This window comes from Myripristis murdjan, chromosome 1 (assembly GCF_902150065.1).
Source record: "Myripristis murdjan chromosome 1, fMyrMur1.1, whole genome shotgun sequence".
NCBI lineage: Eukaryota > Metazoa > Chordata > Actinopteri > Holocentriformes > Holocentridae > Myripristis > Myripristis murdjan.
This window is the reverse complement of record NC_043980.1, coordinates 37,359,749-37,380,684: the sequence shown is the minus strand read 5'-3', so window position 1 is coordinate 37,380,684 and position 20,936 is coordinate 37,359,749. Positions and strand designations below refer to the sequence as shown.

Sequence of the window (20,936 nt, the reverse complement as noted above, 5' to 3'; positions counted from 1 at the left end):
ACCGTGACCATTTGCTAACCTTAACCAGCAGTTTTGGTGGCTAACAAATCTAACAAGCAACTGAACTAACAACACAAATGAAGTGTGACAACTACGCAGGCTCTACCACGTTGGCTATAAGACTAAAATATTAACATGCAACACACTGAATTTTGCCTCTGAAATATTGACATTGTCATGTATTTGATGGTTTGCAGAAATGTATAATGGCACTATTTTATTCCGCCGACTGGGCCGCAATGTGGCTAAATGCACATAGTTACTGTATAATAAAAGCTACCATGTATCCTGCGTTGTGTCTTTGAGCTGTATCTGAGGTCCGGTTATTCCTACACCATATACTGTGCCGCTATATTATTTTTGATGCATCTCTCCAAAAGACACATTCATTTGTTGTACTTGGTTGAATTAAGTGACTATAATTTAGATGCTTACTCACCCACTTGACTCGTTTTATTAGTCACAAATGGCTTGTTCTGTTTTTATTTAGAATTATTCTGAATATTTCACACCATGTGCTGGCTCCCCTCTGTGTTTGGTTACATTGTTTTCCCATTGTAAAACAACCCTGCTTGCTCTGTGGAACTGGTGTCCTCTAAACTGCACGCTAATTACCATTCTGTGCATATGTCAGCCACCTCCATCAGGCCCGGGTCTCAGCTGAGCAAGCACAATACAGAAATCCCATAATCATTTCTGAATGTGCCCAAAAGCCCAAAACATGCAACTTTGACCCTCTAAACTGCTCGCTCCCCTTCCAAACTGCGTCTCATGTTCCTCACGTGTGTACATAGAGGCCAGAGGAGAGAGCCATACCATGAAATTAATCCGCTCTACAAGTTTCCATTTTATTAGAGCTGACAGTTTTATAAAGCTACACGAGCTCCCTGGTGCTGTGGACGAGTAATGAACCAGCGCAAACGAATACTCTGAAACCTCAGGTGTGAAAAACCTGGACAGGACTGTTAATGTGCTCACATGTAGCAGACCTTTCCTATTTATCCCTTGGCTGGAGTAAGGCTTGCTTAACAGGTTTAAGTCCTACAGTGGAAAAAGTCAAGTGATAGTCCTGTTGAATAATTCAATAAGCCCCAGAAATGTCTTTTTTATGCAGCAAAAGATGATTTGCATCAGGTTTTGACATGGTGATGCTTTCGGTTTGTTCTGACAGCCTCAGGGCTGCAAGGCCACAGACCAGTGTGTATTTCCCTTTATGGAAAGTGAGGCTGCATTGTCTGTAGTTTTACTTATCCCACCTGTCCGGGTCATTTTTATTACCGTCAAACTGTGAAAGATAATTCCTCATGATACTCCCTGAAAAACGTCTTTTTCTCAAGGTCACTCTTTCCGACAGACTTAAATGCAACGTATGCATGAAATCTGTTTTTCATGGCATACTCTGAGATATAAAATTCAAAGAAGAGTTTTCTGAGGAGAAAGAAAGGACATACGTGCTCAGTGATATCTTATACAAGTTTATTGAAAAAGGGAGTGAGTATCATCAGTAACATATCGCCTTTTGATTTGCAAAGAGTGAGAATACAGAGGGTAATAATACTCTAATACATCTTAGATGAAGACTATGTGTCAGAAGCTGCCTCAAAAGAATTAAACAATTCTTTCACATTCTCTCGGGGTCAAAAGTAGAAGAAATGCACCCAGTTTAATCAGTGTATGAACACACTACTGACAAATGAATGTGAACATGGTTGTCTTTGGATGGGTAAAAGCATTTTGCACATTTGGTCCAATTACACACAAATGAACATTTTTTGTAAAAACACCAGTGGCAAATATGCATGACTGGATGCGTTCTTGTATTTGGCCAAAACCGGTTTTGTTTTTATGGAAATAAAGAATATGAAACATCCTCTACAATGATAGTCCAGTATGTCTCAGCGAGCAGAGCCAGGTGCTAAAACTAGCAGGGTTTTGGGTTCCATTCCCTGTGGCACACAAGGCATATAGAGAAAGGATAAAATGTTGAATAAAATGTATTACTTGCTATTACATATTGATAAATGTAAAAAACAAAACAAAACAAAACAAAACAAAAAATAATAGCAATTTGCAGTTAATAATCCTGTTATTGTGATGAATTTCCCATTAAAAAGTTATTTGCTATTAAGTTAATAACTTCTTTCTGTTTAATAGTTGATCTAATCCAATCTAAAAATGAAGTTACCATACATGTTTTAGATGTACTAAATGTTTTTTTTTTTTTTTTTTTAAATATGTAATAGAATAATCTATAAGCATATAGTGGAGGATGATAGTTGTATTATGAATTTTGACTGTTACCACACTACATTTAAAACTGCAAATGGCAGCTTTCTCCATAATAAGCGATAGATGACAGATTTAAACAGATGTCCATTTTAAGAATAAATGGTCAGTAATTTTTATTACAATAATGGGAAGTTTATCACATTACCAGGATTACTGCACCTTCGAGCTGCAAATTGTGAACATTAACACTTGTAAAAAAGGCTTCCGCCACATGGCATGCAGTGTGTATGTGGCTGGCGTTAAGTGTAAATGAAAAGGCCGAAATAATCTCCATAACAAGTTCACCCTCAAGAAACAAAAAAGGCCTTAAAGTCTGCGGCATGGCAACAGTTAAGTGAAATTGCAAATCGCACAGAAAGCCCACGGGGTGCTGGGAGTGGCCAGATTGAAAGCACATGTTGGTCCCTTGGATCGCAATTCAAAGGTATTGTTCTCCATTTTGGCTCAGTGGCTCTATTGACACATCATACATCACACTCACTGGAAATAATAATAATAAAAAAATCTAATTACAAGTGTTCAAATGGGAAAACTAGTGGGTTGACCAGGATAGCTGCTGGAATAACTTTAACACAACAGCCAAGTTAACTTTCAAGATTTTGTACCTAAATACATATTTTGTTAGATTTAGCCGTGTTACATCTGTGATCAGCTGGTAAGGACCAGTCAGGGAAAATGACAGCATTTAATTTGCTCTACCAAACCACTTATGATGATTTTATTATTATTATTATTATTTTTTTACTACATCATTCAGAAATGAAAAAATGAAAATGTCTTACCGATTTGGAGATACTGCATATTGTGTAACTACATAAGCAAAAAATTACAAATAATATATGTGGAATATTGCATTGAAACATACAAATGATGTTGTAATACTGTTTCATGGTGCAGTACTCTATGGAAAAGCCTTCATTTAGTATTGCCTAAATTGCATTAAAAATACAAAAATAATACAAAAATAAAGTCATTACATTTAAACGACACATCTGATAATAAAGTGGCTCATATTTATATATATGAAAGAAGGATAACCAAAAACTTTCTTTTACCACATGAACATTTCCTTTGAATATGAAATTGATCAGCCAGGTAATTTTCCATGGCAATTTATTAGCTTCTCATTCCTACCAAGGACAGGTGTTGGTATGAAAATACTGCAGTTCAATTCCTATGTTTGCCATGAAATATATTTACCCACTCCCTTTTTTTTTTATTAAGAGGTACAAAATTGTAGCCATGTAACAACTTGAACTAAGTCATGAAATGTGATATGCTTCTACCTTTTATAAAAAACAAATGTTTTTTTGAGGTTGACAGGTTTCTTCATATTGCATGTTTTACTGAATAAATATTTGGTCTCCGTTTCCTGCTTGTATGCCTTGAAATGATATGTTGCATTAGTAAAGAAGCTGCATTGATAGGTGTTTTATCCCGTTTCATTACAGTCTGTGTGTGCTAACACCCGCGCATTCCCAAGAGAAAGCAACATCTATCTCTCTCTCTCGGACTGATGCTTCTCTTACAATGTTCTGTAGCTGGCTAAAAGCAGATATAGAGCTGGTGAGAGACACAGGCACAGCATCTGGCCCCATCCCATCCCAAATCTTGCATAAAATACAAAATGAATTCCATTCGCCTCAATGGCTCTGACCCCGTGTATAGCACCACATGATCAGTGCTTATTTCTTAGTAGTTTGCGCAAACTTCCATTCACCTCCTGACGGTGTTGGCAAGCTCGTGAGACACTGCAAGACGTCGTGTTAGCAGATCCTGCCCTGATTGGTCACATGGAGCGGGCTAACCTCATTGGCCAGCCTCTTTCCTTATCCCATGACCCCCTCAGTCAGAGTCCACTGCTGAAGTAATGCTGCGTTCATTCGTTTTGTAAGTAGAGCTGATTTTAACTGCAGCCGTTTTGACATGAATCAGCAGGTAAACACAGGTTTCCAATGACATTAAGGAAGGTTCTGTTTCATTTAAGAGAACCAGAGGCATTCCAGTGAATCAGCATGAACACTAGGCCACCTAAATACAACAAGACCTACATTAATGTTATTAGTCACACCTGTGTTTACCCTGCTATTTCATGTCAAAACGGCTGCTGGGAGAAAAGCCAGTTACTGTGGTTATAACCGATCATTTCCAACAAGTTTTTTGCAACTGGATTTTCAACATGGATCGATCCACTGCAGTATTTGATGCCCTGCAAAAAAAAAAAAAAAAAAAAAAAATCACACATGCTCTACTTGTAATTATAACAAGGGGGCTGCGTGTTTTTCTGCTCGGCAGCTAGTATTTACGGTAAATCCAACACGGCTTGAACGCAGCATTACCCACAAAGCCTTGTGTGTGAGAAAAAAGAGTTAGCATAGAGTTCTTTACAGCCACCTGATGTGAGAAAACACTATATACAAACACACATTCAGCGTTAGTTGATGCACAGCGCATTCAAACTCACACACACACGCGCACACGCATACGTGCACATACACACACATACTCTCTCTCGCCGGTCACCCAGCGCTCACACACATATTTATCATCATCCCGACATCCCAACAGAGGGTGTAACGGCACTTGGTGCGAACATGGAAGGCTGGGAGGTGACTGCGTGGCCGGAGCGTTGTCCGGGGCTGGGGGGGGCGGCACGGTTGGCGGTGAAGTGCTGGTTTTGCAAGCGGTCCAGAGAGGTGGACGGGTACATACAGCGTGTTACATACATCCATGGGAGTGGCAGACAGGTGTGCAGGTTGCCAGGTTGCCAGGCTTGTCGGCGTTCACCTCCACCCCCTCTTTAGTTCTTGTTGTTATTGCGTCTTCTGGATTTCTTCACCCTGGACACAAATTCAGCAGGATGTAAATTAGAGTGAATACAGCAACATTGCATAATACACTATGCTTGCTCTTTGCATATTGGTGGACGTCCAACAGCACTGTTTGATTTTTCCAAAAACACGCTGTTTTTGGAAAATCAAATCAAATCCGGAAAACTAAACATAATCAAACATGGATTTCCTGCAGTTTAACAAGCTAATTTGACAAACATTGTTTAAGCAAATGTTATGCTATTTAGTCTGGGAACTACACGAGCGTGATAACAGTGCATGGGCTTTTTAAGTGTTTCAGAATGCTGCTTGACAAAACACCAAGAGCTAAGTGGGTAGCGAGGCTCACATTTTTCATTTGGCTTGGAACGCCTCTCACGAGAAATCAACAAACATTTAGCAGACGTGGCCGAAGTGAATCAAAATTCAATCGCAAAAACATAAAACTGCCACAGTCTCTAGACAGCTGTCATGGACATTAGGGGCCTCAGGTGTTGGCAAACAGTTTTGACAAGCATTATATAAAATATGATTTATATGTAACTGTGTGACCATGGAGCAGGGTGAGGCTGAGAAAGAGCAGGCATGCCCTGAAAAGTCTAATCAAAGGTTTCAAATGAAAAGAATTGTGGTTGGGATGTTTTCAGGTGATGACAGAAGACTTTTACTATGATCTGAAGCTTTACAGAGACATAGGATGCCTGGTTCAGGTTGGTTATTAGGTCAGTGGTTTTCAAGGTGTGGTCTGGAGACCCCCAGGAGTCCCTGAGGGTTTTTAGGTTTACTTTCACTGTAATTTAAATGCAAAGGTGTCTGAACACAGTATTTAAACACAAGGAATCTGACCCTGTCCAGCATCACTGATCTGACCTTTAAATATATCATTTTCATCATTATAAATATAGTTTTCTTGTAAATGTTCTAATTTTTTTTTTTTTTTTGCAAAGTTGCAGGTAATTATTGTAAATTTTTGCAGAATGTCCATGTAATTCTTTTTTGGGGGCAATTTATTTATTTATTTATTTATTTAATTACCAATTCTTTTCCGCGATGTTTCTGATGAAAAACAAGAGAATTTGGTGAGGCTTCAAAGGGCTAATTTCACTGTAATTTAATTCAGCAGAAATTGTTACACTGCAAAAAAAAAAAAAAAAAAAAAAAAGCACAAGTGATTATTTTAACTTTAATCTCATCGCTTTGGTTCTATTTGTCAGTGGTCAAGTGCGACGCCAGAAAAAATCCATAATTAACACAAAGCAAAACATCTTTTCATGTCAGAGTCCTGAGGGCAAAATCACTTTGGCTTCATCAGAGTTAACTTGGGGTCCAGAGGAGGAAAAAGTATGAAACCCCCTGTATCATGTGATAATACATTTCCATATATGGGAACTAGTCTTTATATTTTCCAATTATTATTCCATATATTCAAATTATTGATGCAATATATATAAATATATTGCATTATATATGTTTCACCAATATATTATTCCATGTATTGCTAAGACATTTTCAAATACATAACATATTTAAATATATTGTAATTCCATATATTAAATGTAATAAATTGTAATATATTTCATGTAATATATTATATAAGGGGTTATTTCAGATATTTTGATGAATCATGATGACTGTCTCACAATATATCGCAGAATTGCCTGAATTGTGATACCATCGTTATCGTGGCTGAAATATTGTGGTAGTATCGTATTGCAAGTTACCCCAGTGATTCCTACCCATAATGCACACGCTCTCTGTACATTCAAACACTGAAGCTATTCTTGACATTCCTTTGAAAGCCATTTAATATGGGTGATTTTTATATTTTTCCGTCAACTAAAGGACTGCATTCTCAAACACAGAAGAATGCAGAGTGTTTGGATAACCTCACAGATGCATGGTGGCCAATCAAACAAAGGCCAATTGTTTTTTGTTTGTTTTTTTTTCCTGAAAATTTGACATTTTGGAGATAAAATTCTTTCAGCTGACAGTGATGACATGTGATAACTGTTTCATTCTCAACACATGTAACGCGATCTATGCATTGCCAGTCATGGTTTGTGAGATTTGGCAGATTTTGCTGAAACAGGAGATTGTTTAGCACTGTGCTGCTGGAACAATAACATGTACAGCGGTGTTTTAGACATTTTCACTCAAGACCCTCAATACACAACCCACTGTTGCTTCGCCAGTGACATAATGCCTCAGAAAGCAGCGAACTGTTTGTTTTCACATTCTGCATTTTAATTGTTTATGGTGTTTCGAGGAGCAGACATGCGCCTGCTGATAATCACCACCACATTTGGGGATTTTTTTTTTTTTTTTATGAGGAATGCACTCATTTTAAATGCATAACTCATTAAGAATGAATAGGCTGGAGTAGTTTTTATTGTTTTCTCCCTCAATTTAAAAAAGACCCACAAGGCTGCTGTCCAACTGCGACAGCTTAACTGCTGATGTGCAATTAGCGATGATAACCAAGTGGAAAATGTTTTTTATATTAAAGAAAGACATGTTTAAAAAAATGTTTGTGTTAATGTGCATTAACCACTGTGAGCTGCTCCTCTGCTGACTCTTCTGTGTCTGGCTATGTTCTACTGAGAAAGAAGCAGAAATCCCTGTGCCGAATTTATTGCTGTTATTACTCGATGCAAATCATGTCACAGATAATAAGTCAGACATTTCCATCGGTCGAGCTGGTGATTCCACAGAGTAATAGCCAGCAGGAAATTGAGGGCGACTGTTTTAATGGTCCTGTTATGTTTATTTCTTCTTCTCAGGCGCGACACTCTGATGCGAAAAGAGCAGCGTATTTCATTTCTGTCCTTCTCAGTGACACTTGTGTCTGAGAGACTGAGAGAGAGGGAGAGAGAGGGAGAGAGAGAGAGAGAGAGAGAGAGAGAGAGAGAGAGAGAGGGAGAAGGGGTGGGTTGTCTCCTTACTTGTTAATAGCGTTCTTTAAGTACTGCTGCAGCCACTTGGTCTCGGGGTTGATGCACACCTCCCTGTTGCTTTTCAGCTTGGCACTGTGAAAAGAAAAAAAAAAAAACAAGGGGTTCATCTCCAGAAAAAAGTCCTCAAATTCAAGATTTAATCTTAATCAGTAATTTTTATTTTTCAAATTAGAGCAGATTATTTTGAAAATTCATTTGAAATGCGAGTCTTCATTTGCCTCAGTTATTATTTTGCAGCTTGCAGCCTGCCAATTATTAAATACCTGCTCACAAAATTAAAGAGAAGGAGGAATAGAGAAGAAGAAAAGTGTTTCCGTGCACTTCAAGCTCTGCACACTCTGCAGAGCCGGTAAAAAAAAAAAATTGGCCAGTGGAATGAAAAGAAAACCCCCCTCTCTTGAATCAAGTGTCATTTTCTTGATCCAAGTGAGCTGATCTGCCTTTTCCTGCCAGCAGGTTTATATTTGTTCCCAGAGAAAGTCCTGGAACAAGACGTGCAACTGTTTGGCCTTGTAGCTGCACATCCTGTGACGGTGCACTGTGAGAGATGATATCTTCTTTATTAGATGCGTTCAAGTACGGGAAAGTTTCCGCCAAAGCGTAACAAGACCTCCCATGAGTGACCTCACAGGAACGCGACTGGCGCTTTAATTAAAGCGGCTGGATTCTTTTGGTTTGCATTTGGCTGAGAAAATGAAGGAGCGGCTTTGGGCTCAGTTTTTTGCCTGATGACCCTCCAACGGGGCAATAAGTGTGATTTTTACATCCCTGCAGCACACAAAGACCATGATCCATCTGTGTAGGGAGGGCTGATAAGGCTGTTGAGATAGCAGTAAAAGATAATGATGTTGTAAGTGAAGCACCTGGTTATAAGTATTTAAATAGATCTGTGGCACTAAATCACAATAATACCTTCAGTTTTGTGACAGCTCACCTCAGAAAGAGCTCAGCTAAATCTCTGAGAACCCCCTGAACATCTTACAACACATCCCAGTTAAAACCAGAGGATTACAGACATGACGGTGACTAATTTACACCAACTTTAAAAAAAAAAAAGAACCAAAATGCTGCCATTAAATATTAAAAACCTCATCTCTTATGTGTACAGGGGAGATTTGTCTGAGCACATCCACGAGCGCTGTCTCGAGGAGGTCCATTCTGAAATGCCTCCACTCTGTCACGATAATATCTGAGGTTTCACCAAGGCTCCCGTCAGAAACAGCTCAGCTTAATCTCTAAAAAAAAAAAAAAAACCCTCCCAGAACATCCCGCAACACATCCCAGTTAAAACCAGAGGATTAGCGCACATAACAGGCTGTCACCCTCTGGTCGGCGGTGAGAAATCACGGCTCTCTGTTTCCACTCAGGGACAGCTGCGAGGGAGGCACACATCAGCCAGCACGCTGCACGCTGCGTAAAGCCGCCTCCACGTGTCAGAAAAACACTCAGATCACAGCCTTTTCAGCTATTTATTTTTTGGAGCTTGTTTCAAAAGTTTTCCGGAAACAAGTGGCAATATATTGAAATGCTCTGAAGATTGGCACAATTTTCTTTGGAGGATTTTAACTGTATTGAAACCACAGGACTTCAATTTAGTGTTTTTTAAGACTGTTTTGGGACAAACTTTAACCAAATTTCAGACAGATTTTTGGACAAATCATCTTTTTCTCATTCAAATAAGTGTTGCAGTTAAGTATCAATGTATGTAGATAGCAAGGTGCTACTGAAGTAAATCCAACCATTACTTTTTTACATTTTTTATGTTAATTTGTTTTTTGTTTTTTTTTGGTTACATGGCTGACAGATAAGAACGCTGTAAGTTGGGTCATTTCCCCAGCAGAGATGTTGGCTGAACTTTGACAAAAAGAAATAGACAGATAAATTACATTAGATACATTTTTCATGTTGGAATCAAGACTTTATCAATTCAAATTTAAGACTATAATGAATTCGAGACATTTTTTTTTTATTTTAAAGGACCTGCAGACACCCTGAAAACAAGTGAAAAATGGGATTTTAAGTTCAGGTGTGTTTTTTGTCGAGATGGGTATTTTTTTTTTGCAGAGTTAAAGACTAAAGCAGGGGCTGCAGGGAGGTCAGAACAATCTACTTGCAGAGAGAGTGCGTGTCCCAGCGAGTGAAGGCCGGCAGGCTGATGGAGAGGGCCCGGACAAATATTTGGCAGAGGATTTGTTCTGTTATCGGACGCCTCTCGGTGAGTTTCAGATCTGTGAGCGCTGGGGGTAAATAGGGGCCGATAAGAGGGGGTTTCGCCCCCTGCAGACATATGGATCTCACACCTCGGTGGCAAGAGGTCATGTTTGAGAGTTAACAACTCCGAGGGGTAGCGCCTCACCGCCTTTCTTACTCTTTCTCCGCCCTCCATCTCGCCCTCCTACCCTCCATTGCACGACACCGCAAACTAAAACACATTCCTCCTCGTCTCGAATCGGCCCTTCTTCACATCTCTCTTTCGGATTCAATTTGCAACCCCCGCTACACCCTTAATATCCCACCTTTGCTGCCACCCCACCCCCCTCCATTTAGACACATGACGAACAAACGGACAAATGGCCAGGCTCGCCTCTTGAGACTTAAAAGAGCCGTCAAGGAGCACGAGTCCTCGCGAAAAAACCTGTCAAGCTAACATCTGAGCTGGCAGGCCAAGCCGCTCTGTAACCGAATCTGTATTTGTTTTCTGGGTTCTCCAGGGGTGTCCCCTTCCTCCCCTCTCTCTTTTATTTTATTAGGGGTGGCCGGCTAATCCGTTTGGGAAGGTCTCTCGTGTTTTGATGTGTCTCCCTCCATCCTGTTTATCTGTCTGCTTGTCTGGCCGACCGACCGAGGGCCGGCCCTAATTGACTTGGCTGGAATTTGAGGGCCGGAGTTCCACAAGCAGCAGGTAGTAATTACTTCACAGCAAGTTAATACCAACAGCATGCTGGGATGGGGGGGTGGAAGGGTGGAGGCGGGGCAGTTGAAGGTGTAATGTTACTGCCTGTCTTTCATCTGCCTCAATAGAGATATCGGGGCAAGCACTCTGCATTTCCCTCCCGCTGCTGCGAGCACTCCTCGCCAAAATGACTTCTTGACTCCCCTGGGAGATTTTTTTTTTTTTTTTGGAAGGAGGCTAGAGGAAGGGAGGGAGGTTATGGCCCGGCCAGAGAGCTGCGTGTCCCCTGTGACCTCTTGCCATTCTGTCACCCCTTCCACATTCACATCCCCCACCCCACCCCACCCCTCCTCCTTTTTTTTTTTTTTTTTTCTCTCGCTGTGGGGCGTCTTCTGCCGTCCCGTTTTCTATAGGGTTCCAAATGAACGAGGCATTTTGGCTAATGTGTTCCAGACCAGTGGCATTATGCTAAATGTTTGCTGGGCAGTTTGGGGCGGTAAATAAAAAAAAAAAAAAAAAAAAAAAAAAAAAAGAGAGAGAAGAGGGGATGAGGGACACGGGGGGTCAGCAGAAATACAAAGGTAATCAGTTTGACCCTTAATGATTGTTTCCTTTGCAAAACATGAATGGCCCCCTCGAGCCCCGGGCTTCGCTGCCTTCCTCTTCCGTGTTGGACATGTTTTCATTGTCCTGGCATGTTCCCTCACATTCAGCAAAAGGCCAAATGGACATAAACATCATCTATTACTTCGCCCATTCACTTTTTGAGTCAACAAGTGCAGGTCTTAATGATCTGTTATTGAGCTGCGTTAGGTGTTTTGACCAGAAAAACCTGTGCTCACGGATCGTGGCTGTGATCTGTTTTTGATGCAGATCTAAGGAAACTGTGAAAGAAATAAAGGATGCCAGAAGCTTGAATTCACTTTAAAAAGCAGAGCACATGCTGTATGTAACGTCTTCTCTTTTCTGCTCACACCAGAAATGAATGAATCTGGAGAAAACCTGCACAAATCCAGCAAAATCGAAATGAACTTGCTTCAAAAAGAGCAGCACAGATGAGCTCCTTTAACTGATACACATCAGCAGAGCTGGAAGCAACTCAGTTCATTTGCACATTAGTATAATTTTTTTAAAAAAAAAATTCGGAGTATTCTTTAAAGTCATTTGACTTTTACTTCAGTACATTTTGAGTTTTGTACTTAGCTACTTTTTAAATCACATCCATTAACGATCAATGACAGATTGTGGAACCTTTCACAATAAAAGCTCAGTCAGCAAAGATAAGAAGAGGAACCTGATTGCATTTTGCTGGTTCTAGGTTTTGTCATTTACAAATTTCACAATAAAAGCTGCATGATGGAAAAACTGCAGCTGGTTGATGGAAGCGAGGACCATTTAGACTCAACTGGCAATAGTATGGAATAAGGCTGGAGAAAAGGGAAATACAGGTTGTCCGTAAAGTCTCTTTACAATTTAACAAATTTATTACAAAAGCAAATGAATAGACAAATCTGTGGAACTTATTACAAAATGAAGAGTAGATATTGAAGTTTTTTGGTACTCGATTTCTTGCCATGTTGGCTGTAGCAGAGCCTCATCAACGGTGGCAATGGCATCAGTGATCTTTAGCTTCAGGTCGTTGATGTCCGATGTGATTAAAAACTTTGATAACCACTGAGTACATAGAACAAATCTGATGAACATATCTCATCAGTTGCTTTTGTAATAGATTTTTTTTTATTGTAAAGAGACTTTGTGGACACGTGTGGACGAATCTACAGGATCCTCACCTCAATCTGCCCTCGGCAATTTAACGTAATGCACCTTTAAGAGAAGGTAGTTTGAACATTGTGTTCTGATCCTTTTATAACTGCGTGGAAAAGAAGAAGGGACTTTTTTACTTCTTCTCCAGTAGATTTTCACAGCAGCGGTCAAATATCAGCAGTACTTCTACTGGAGTAGCAGTTTGTAGGACTCTTTCCAAAGCTGCACATCAGGAAAGAAATGTCTTCTAGCAAGCATTTCTGAAAGTTGAGACTCGTTTACTCACATGACTTGGAAGGGGCAGTTGGGTGTGTGGAGGAACTTGAGCTCTTTGATGGAGCGCTGAGGAACGGTGTTGAGGGTGGAGCGACACCAGCACCTCTCGACCAGGCTGATGGGCTTCGCTGCAAACAGAGAAAGAGAACGTGATCGTAAACTCGTTTAGACGTTTAGCGATTGCATTTGCAGCACAGCCACTGTTGTGGACATAAGGTTTGATTAAAAGGCGTCTCAGCTCGTGGACAGACGTGTCAGAGGTGAGGGGTTTAAAAGCTGACTGCTACACAAACAGCTTGCACAGAGCACAAGGGTGACATTTTAAAGATTATTCTACACTGATTGTGCCTTTTAGATCCAAGCACCAAGCTAGAGAAAGAGCCTCATTTTAATTAGTCTCAAGCTCTCATGAACAGAGGAGTCAGCTGCTCACACACACACACACACACACACACAAATGCATGCATTCACACGCTATTATTATTTATATCAACTTCGATGGACTATGAGGCAAAGAAAAGCAATTCAAGCCTGAAGATTTTCATTTTCAAACTGATAATAAGAATTCACAGAATGAGGTAAATGATTATGCTTATCATAATGTGTCCAAGTCATTTACTGAACAGACAAAGTGGCTGTTAGATGGACCAAAATCAGTCCAAAGCCACTTTTGGTTCTTCAGTGAGAACAGACCACACCGTTTGGGCCATTTGAAGATTTTCATAGGAATATAAACATTAAGCATTAAGCAGACTTCAAAAACAGCTCCTTCTGCCCCATTTCTCCTCTGATCAAACACATCACATCCCTCATTGGACAAATTAAACACCTGTTTAATCTACTGTAGCAAGACCTTTACAATGCATGGGAACACGTTAGTTTACCTGACATTGCTCCCAACAACATAGTCATTAAAAAGAGATTAGCCTGCTATACACTTTCTGACCTCTCTCTCTCTCTCTCTCTCACACACACACACACACACACACACACAGTTTTAGCTTTTCACTCCTAAAGCATTCAGTCTCGCCACTCAAACGGAGAAGGGCCCTCGACGTTCAGCAAGACTGCAGTTTCCAATAATTCGCCTCTTTTATGAAAGGCCACTGTGGAGCTCAAACGGCATCAGCGGCCCCAATAAATCACCTCAAGTACATTCTTAAAATGATTGCAAATCACCCTGGTGCCTCTCCACAGGCTTCTGAAGACCCTGGAGCTTTGGAGTCGCTGGATAATCGAGGACTGGCGATTCTTGGACAGAACACAATCACAGAAAAATGATAGTTTTTTACTTTTTACCTCCTTTTTGAAATGTGCCTTCAATTGTTTCTAATGCCGTGATAATTCCGGTAAAAACGGCAGTGAAAAGATGAGAGCAAACACACTGCAGTGCCGCTCTGAATTAAAGCAGAAAGCGTCTCATGCTGCAGCTCCTCATTCAGTGCATTCCTTTAATGATGAATAACACAATGCACTGAGGCGGCTGTTGTGCGGCAACACATTTGCAAAATGTCAAGCTTTTGCAGGAAGTTCAATCAGCTCTTCTGTTTCAGTCCGTTCCTTCCCCGATAAACCTATCAATTCACAAAGTGACCTGTGGAAAACTCACAGACCTGGCTTGATGATATAACACCAAATGTCCCAAATGGCCAAAATCCTAAGCAACATCAGCCTAATGACTCACACCCATTCAGGGTCTTTTCTCATGCTAACTAAGGGATCATTATGCAGCTTGCAGCGCGGGGGCCAGAAGCGAGCATCCACAGCTATCACCGCCGCATTGTTTATCCCTAATTAGAAACTAATTAAAAGAAAGCAAAGAGAAAAGGCAAATACACACATTTAGGCCCACTCTTTAATATGCAATCAGGGGGCTTACTGGGGCTGAAACAACAAGCTTAGCATAACGCTGGCCAGGCGACTCAACACCCCGCTTCTCTCCTCACAAAGTTAACTTGTGACCGACTGATGTGGGGGTCACGCTCAAGACTGCGCCTCACTTCTGTTACATTCAGGGGCTCGTTCCAAAACGCTTTAGGTGATGTTGGAGAAAATAGAACTTGATATTTGTTGCTCAGTCTTAAAAACGAAGAAAAGATTAAATCCTCTCGTGCCACGTTTGATCGGAGCAATGCCAATTAAAATCACTATATTGTTATTTTAGTTTCATGCCAGCAGATAGTAGATATCTCAATTTGGAATGAAACTCTGTACACAGCACAAAATCTCAATTTTAACAAGTCATTTAGTCTCATATTCAGTTTTCCAGTCTTATATTTCCTCAAGCAAGTGAACAAACCTGCCAATGCAGCTTCACTTGTTCCAGGCAAAGAGCTTTTTCTGGCAACTAAGTGAGTATCAGAATAAGGCAGATCAGCCCACTACTACCAAGACAGTGACACTTGACGTTTCTGAAGGCAAAATTCTGGAAACAAGCTGATTAACACTGAAAACAAGTGGAATTCCTTCATCCCACCAAGATTTTTAAGGCTGAAAATTAGATTAAATGATTTGTCAAGATGCAGGGTTTTGTGCTGTGTATGTATTGTTTGTCCATGTCTGAGAAAAAAAAACAAGATTCAAAAGGCAGAATCAAAACACCGTGTTAAGATTTGCAGCAGATGTATCTTCAAAAGAAACATATTCTCAAACCATCAAAGTTTTATGGAACAATAGAGCCTGGCAAAGAACGAGCACCAACACCTTCAGAAGCTTTACAGAGGCACAGCGTTTATCTTTCATACGGAATCAAGAGAAAGTGTTTTTTCTTTTTCTTTTTTTTTTTTTTTTTGAGCCAAAAGAAGTTCTACATTTTGCATTTAACACTTTTAGCCGGTTCACTTTTTTGGACTGAATTAGGAAAAGCACGGCAAAAGAAGAAATTCTCAGCTGGTCAATATTACAACACACCCAGAAAACTGCAAAAAATCTCCTTAACAAGTCATTTAGTCTCATGTTTAGTGTTTAAATTTTTTTTTTCTTAAAACAAGGTAATTTTTAAATAAAAAAAAAAAAAAAAGCATCATTTGCTTTATCCTTGTGGGCTGATCTGCCTCATTCTGCTTCATTTCAATCTATTTGTTCTTGTTCCCACAAAAACTCCTGAAACAAGTGAGACTGCAAGTGGGAAACAAGTGTCAACAAGTCTCATCCCATTTTTTCAATTGTTCCAAGAAAACGTTTTTTTTTTTAAACACTGAATATGAGACTGACTGATTTGATAAAATGGAGATTTCAGCCGGAGGAACGTCACGAGCCGCAGCATCAACATGACAAATAAGACCGAAACATCTCTTGGGCTGAGACTTCTTGCCATCAAAAATAATCAAACCCAGAAACTTTGGATTTCACCCAAACCGGTATGAAACGTGTCGCGGTCAGGAAGCTGAGACTCACCGGTGGAGGTCGGGGCACGCGCGGCCACGGCCAGCAGAACCATCAGCACCAGCACTTTGACATCCATGGTGGTGAACAGGCTGCAGGAGGGCTGCTGTCTGCTACAATCCAGGGCACAGAGTGACTGCCTGCTCCCCTCAGAGCTGTGTTAAATCCTCACAAGAGAGAGAGAGAGAGAGAGAGAGAGAGAGAGAGAGGGAGGGAGGGAGTCTCACTTTCTCAGGAGGGGGGAGGGGGGTGGGGACGCAGCATGAGGAGGGAGCAGCGCTGAGCCGGTGGAGACTTCCTCTATTGTAAATGTGTTGGCTGGGAATCAAGGAGAAAGTCTGAGGGGAATTCTCTCTCTCGCTCTCCATCTTTCTCGCTTTCTCTTTCTAACTAATAATCCCCCCCTCCCTCCCTTGTCTTCTCTTTGCTCTCTTCTCCTCCTTCTCTTTCCTCCTCTCTCTCCTCTCTCTTCATGGCCACTTTTCTTTGCCCCCGTCCGATTCTTCCCTCAATTTTTGTGTCCCCTCGTTATCCCGTTTCTTTCCAACTTGTTCTAGCTTCATCTCCCTTCATCTGCGAATTTACAGCATTTACTGAGTTCACACGCACACACACACACACACACACACACACACACACACACACACACACACACACACTCTCACACACAAAGCTGTGTCCCGCCAGACAGCAGTCACTCAGACTATTTTCAGAGGCAGAGCTCCCTGCTGCTAGCCCAATATTGTTGTATATTTCAGCTGACTGTTGTTATTGTTTACTGGGACGCAGGCTGTTCTCTCTCTCTCTCTCTCTCTCTCTCTCTCTCTCTCTCTCTCTCTCTCTCCCTCTCAACTCTGTTGACTCCCAGTCATCTGGCTCTGCTCCCATCCCTGACGCCTGGTTCATGTCTTCATTGAGCTCCCCGGACTTCACGTTGCTTCTATTGTCTGCTGTGTGATGAAACTGTTAAAGGCCGTTTCAGCTTCACATTTGGACGAGGAAAAAGGGAGAGGGGAGGAGTGGTGTCGAAGGAAAATGAGAATAATTGAGGGGTCCTTCTGCCTGACTGGCGGCTAATGTTGACTGATTAAAACAACACTTTTTTGGAGCGCGGGCTTTTACTTTGTAATTGGTCAAGGATGATTATAATGAAGCCGGAACTGGGGCAGCTGTGATGGGCAGGCACCTGTTTGTCATCACCATGGGTGTAAAAAGAGACCAGACATTATTCTCTCCATCTTCAGTTTTATTGCCATAGTTGAAGCTGTCATGCAGTGATCTGAGTTTTTTTTGGCCACTTACAGATCGAATGTGTTATTCAGCTGTCTTAATTAACTCTGATGGTTTCAGACTTCCATCGACAATAGCAAAGTGGTGACTCTGACACTCTCAGAGGTCATGCTAATCTGGAGAAATCTGAAAAGAAATCTTTATTTCTCCATTTGCTGCATCCATAAAAAAACAGATCTTTTCCAAAAATGCTTTCCCCAAGTGGATAAATTTGTAAACTGCAGTTGTACATTGTGCGTGAAGGGTTTTGGGACGCATGATGTATAATGTATGACTGTCCTGTGATCTTGGCTGGAACCAAGAAGTGATACAACACTGCAAAAATTCAAAATCTTACCAAGATTATTTGTCTTATTTCAAGTCAAAAATGTCTTATTCCTAGTCAAAATATCTCATTACACTTAAAATAAGACATGATCACCTCAGAAGTAACTTGTTTTTAGACAATTGTCTCTTGTTTCAAGTGAAAATTTGCTTGAAACAAGTGAAAATTTGCTTGTTTCATTGGCAAAATTTGTTTCTTGTTTCTAGCTCATTTTCACTTATTTCAAGTGAATTTTCACTTTTTCCACTGGTAAATTTTGCCAATGAAACAAGCAAATTTTCACTTGTTTCAAGTGAATTTTCACTTGAAACAAGAGACAATTGTCTAAAAACGATTTACTTCTGAGGTGATCATGTCTTATTTTAAGTGTAATGAGATATTTTGACTAGAAATAAGACATTTTTGACTTGAAATAAGACAAATAATCTTGGTTTGAGTTTGCGTTTTTGCAGTGAAGTGTTGTTCTGCACATGCCCATGAAATAAATTTCTGCGTTTTGGTGCAGATGGCCAACTTTTCAAAACATTTTGTGAAAAACGGTAGCGTGGACAGAAAATAACCAGACACCAAAACAGCATTTTCTTTGATTTAGTATGGACTTTGAAGTGCATGAATATTTCAAATTTCCAGAGACATCTCGGTCTGATTATATGCAATGATAGCAGAATAGACGCTGCAACAGGTGATGAGTAAATAAACGCCATCAGGGACAGACGTAAGTCCTCACACGCTGGTGTCCAAAGCGCTTCGTGTAACCCTGTGCTACAAGTTTCCATGAGAACGTCCAACTTCATCTGGCAGAACAGGGACTTAAATAGTGAGGAACGATCTAACGGGAGACAGATGTGTCTGTGTGAGTAAGTGGTTGTGCATTTGCGTACTTGTATGCGTGCATGTTTGCAAGTGTGTGCGCTCGGCCTAGTGTGCACAAGTGTGTACGTGCGTGTCTGAGCGTGTGTAGGAGTGTGTTTTTGTCTCTTTCAGTTGGGTCCGGTACACTGAAACTGCAACTGCTGGTCATGCCAGAACATGACGCCACCTCTGTCGGAGCCGACGGTGGTCTCCAGCCCCCCGCTCGCTCCCACACACCAGTAAAACTACACACTGCTAAAGACTGCCTGTCGATTCATTACACTGGAAACCCATTCCTGCAAATTTACAGGCCTGTAGGACGGGAGCGTGCTGGGAGAGGACTTGCAGGTCAGAGCCCTTCCGTAAACCATAAACCTGAGAGGTGTTTACCATTAGCTGGAGAGCCATCCCATAGACCTGCCAGCAGATGAAACGCAGGAATGACAAACCTCAAAGTTTAAGTTTTGCAAACAATGCACTGTTATAGTTCTATGCCAAAAGTAGGTAGAAAGTTCATTTAGCAGTTTACAGTCTGAAAGAGAGGCAGGTGCTGTGTTTTTTCTCTCTGTGTGTGTGTGTGTGTGTGTGTGGTTGTGCCACTTAATTTTAAAAGAATAATTTGTTTACACAGTGGCTTAAAATGTTCCATTTCATTAGTCCTCATGAGAGCAAGCAGGGTTGCTATCTCAGTGGGCAACAGATGTGGGTTTCTAAGGTTAGATTTGATTCCACTGAAGCACAACTTCTGCTCTGCACCCAACGCCTTGAACATTCAATTATACTTTAATCTTGTCGATGTTATTATTCCATGATTGGATATTTCCCAGTGTGAAGTAGGCCTGGATTAGGTTTCATGCAAATCTAAGCATTTACAAGTTTGCTTTCTAATTCCCAAACTGCTGAAAACCTTGTCAGTCCTACCATCACAGTGCAGAGAGGTGTATTTACCAAGATGTGAAAGCAAATGTCAGAAGTACTTTAGCCACTCTGGTGCTAACACACCACAGAGGCACAGCTGTGGAAGCTGTAGCCCTTTAGGATACAGCCTTTAGCCCCACTGAGTTTCTCCCTTTACCTTTGCTCTGACAGCACTAACGAAAAATCTGCTTTTACAGAATGAACCCAGTGTAGGACTGCCTCCTGACTGTTGCATGTCTGCACTCTCTGTCTGCTGTCTGTGTTAATGTGTGTGTGTGTGTGTGTGTGTGTGTGTGTGGATGTGAAGTCTGTCTTTCCTCTTTCTCAGGTACTGGTGCAGTGTTTCTGCCTGGCTCTTCTGTGGATACTCCTGTCAGCCCCGTCCATCTCAGACGCAGTGTTTCGACCCGGCAGTGGAGGCAGTGTTCCAGGATCTGTTGCACGCCCAGCCGTCCTGGTGGGGGATCCCTCTTTGACTTGGCCCACCCAAGGTTTCTTCCATATTTTTTGCCAGTAAGATAGGATTGGATTTTTGGGGGGTTTTGGGAGTTTTTCCTTGCATCCGCCAGAGCAGCTTCAATGCTCCTTGGCATCTCCAAGTTCCTGGAACTCTCCTGGCAGGAGATGCCGTTTTCCAAAAAGATCCTGTGCGTAGAGATTGATATTATAGTAGTAAGCTGTGTGGTGCATTTTCCTGGCATGGTTTGGCTCCACGTGTCCCTTTAGAATGAATGGTCAGTGCAAATCAAAACAAAAAAACTTTTTCCTATGATTAATAATTTCTATCTTGATGGGACTGGCCTCTTCCAGGATGACGCCCCCATCCACAGGGCGCAAGGGCTCACTGAATGGTTTGATGAGGATGAAAATGATGTAAATTATATTCTATGGCTGCTGCAATCACCACATCTCAACCCAGCTGAACACCTATGGGTGATTTTGGAGTGACAATGTTAGACGGTGTATGTTTTAGTATGTTTTAGAAGAATGGAGCTCCATCCCTCCAGTAGAGACTTTAGAGAATAGAGTAGACAATGTGTTGCATGGGTCCCTTTGGCTCTTTCTCCTTGTACCAAGTTAAGACTCATACTACTGTAAATGGATATGAGAGGGTGTTCATTCTACAGCGCTCAGTGCTCTTGAAACAGTGTATAGTACAG

General features: G+C 41.1%; 1 protein-coding gene across 1 annotated transcript; it reads right to left on the bottom strand.

The window, feature by feature from the left end:
* Nucleotides 1–2,188: 2,188 nt before the first annotated feature.
* Nucleotides 2,189–16,542, bottom strand: cxcl12b (chemokine (C-X-C motif) ligand 12b (stromal cell-derived factor 1)). The gene is made up of 4 exons (XM_030064499.1): nucleotides 16,404–16,542; nucleotides 13,018–13,135; nucleotides 8,063–8,146; nucleotides 2,189–5,129 (listed from the first exon to the last, which is right to left on the bottom strand). Exons 1-4 carry the CDS (start codon nucleotides 16,468–16,470, stop codon nucleotides 5,090–5,092), a joined length of 309 nt encoding a protein of 102 aa, XP_029920359.1. The 5' UTR covers nucleotides 16,471–16,542; the 3' UTR covers nucleotides 2,189–5,089.
* Between the last annotated feature and the right edge of the window lie 4,394 nt (nucleotides 16,543–20,936).

What these genes read in the sequence shown, in the direction of transcription:
- cxcl12b (XM_030064499.1), bottom strand. Translation starts at nt 16,470, where the DNA reads ATGGATGTCAAAGTGCTGGTGCTGATGGTTCTGCTGGCCGTGGCCGCG. An exon ending in AACTGCCCCTTCCAAGTCAT is followed by an intron (nt 8,147 to 13,017) that starts GTGAGTAAACGA and finishes TTCTTTTCACAG; the next exon opens with TGCCAAGCTGAAAAGCAACA. An exon ending in TTAAAGAACGCTATTAACAA is followed by an intron (nt 5,130 to 8,062) that starts GTAAGGAGACAA and finishes ATTTGTGTCCAG; the next exon opens with GGTGAAGAAATCCAGAAGAC.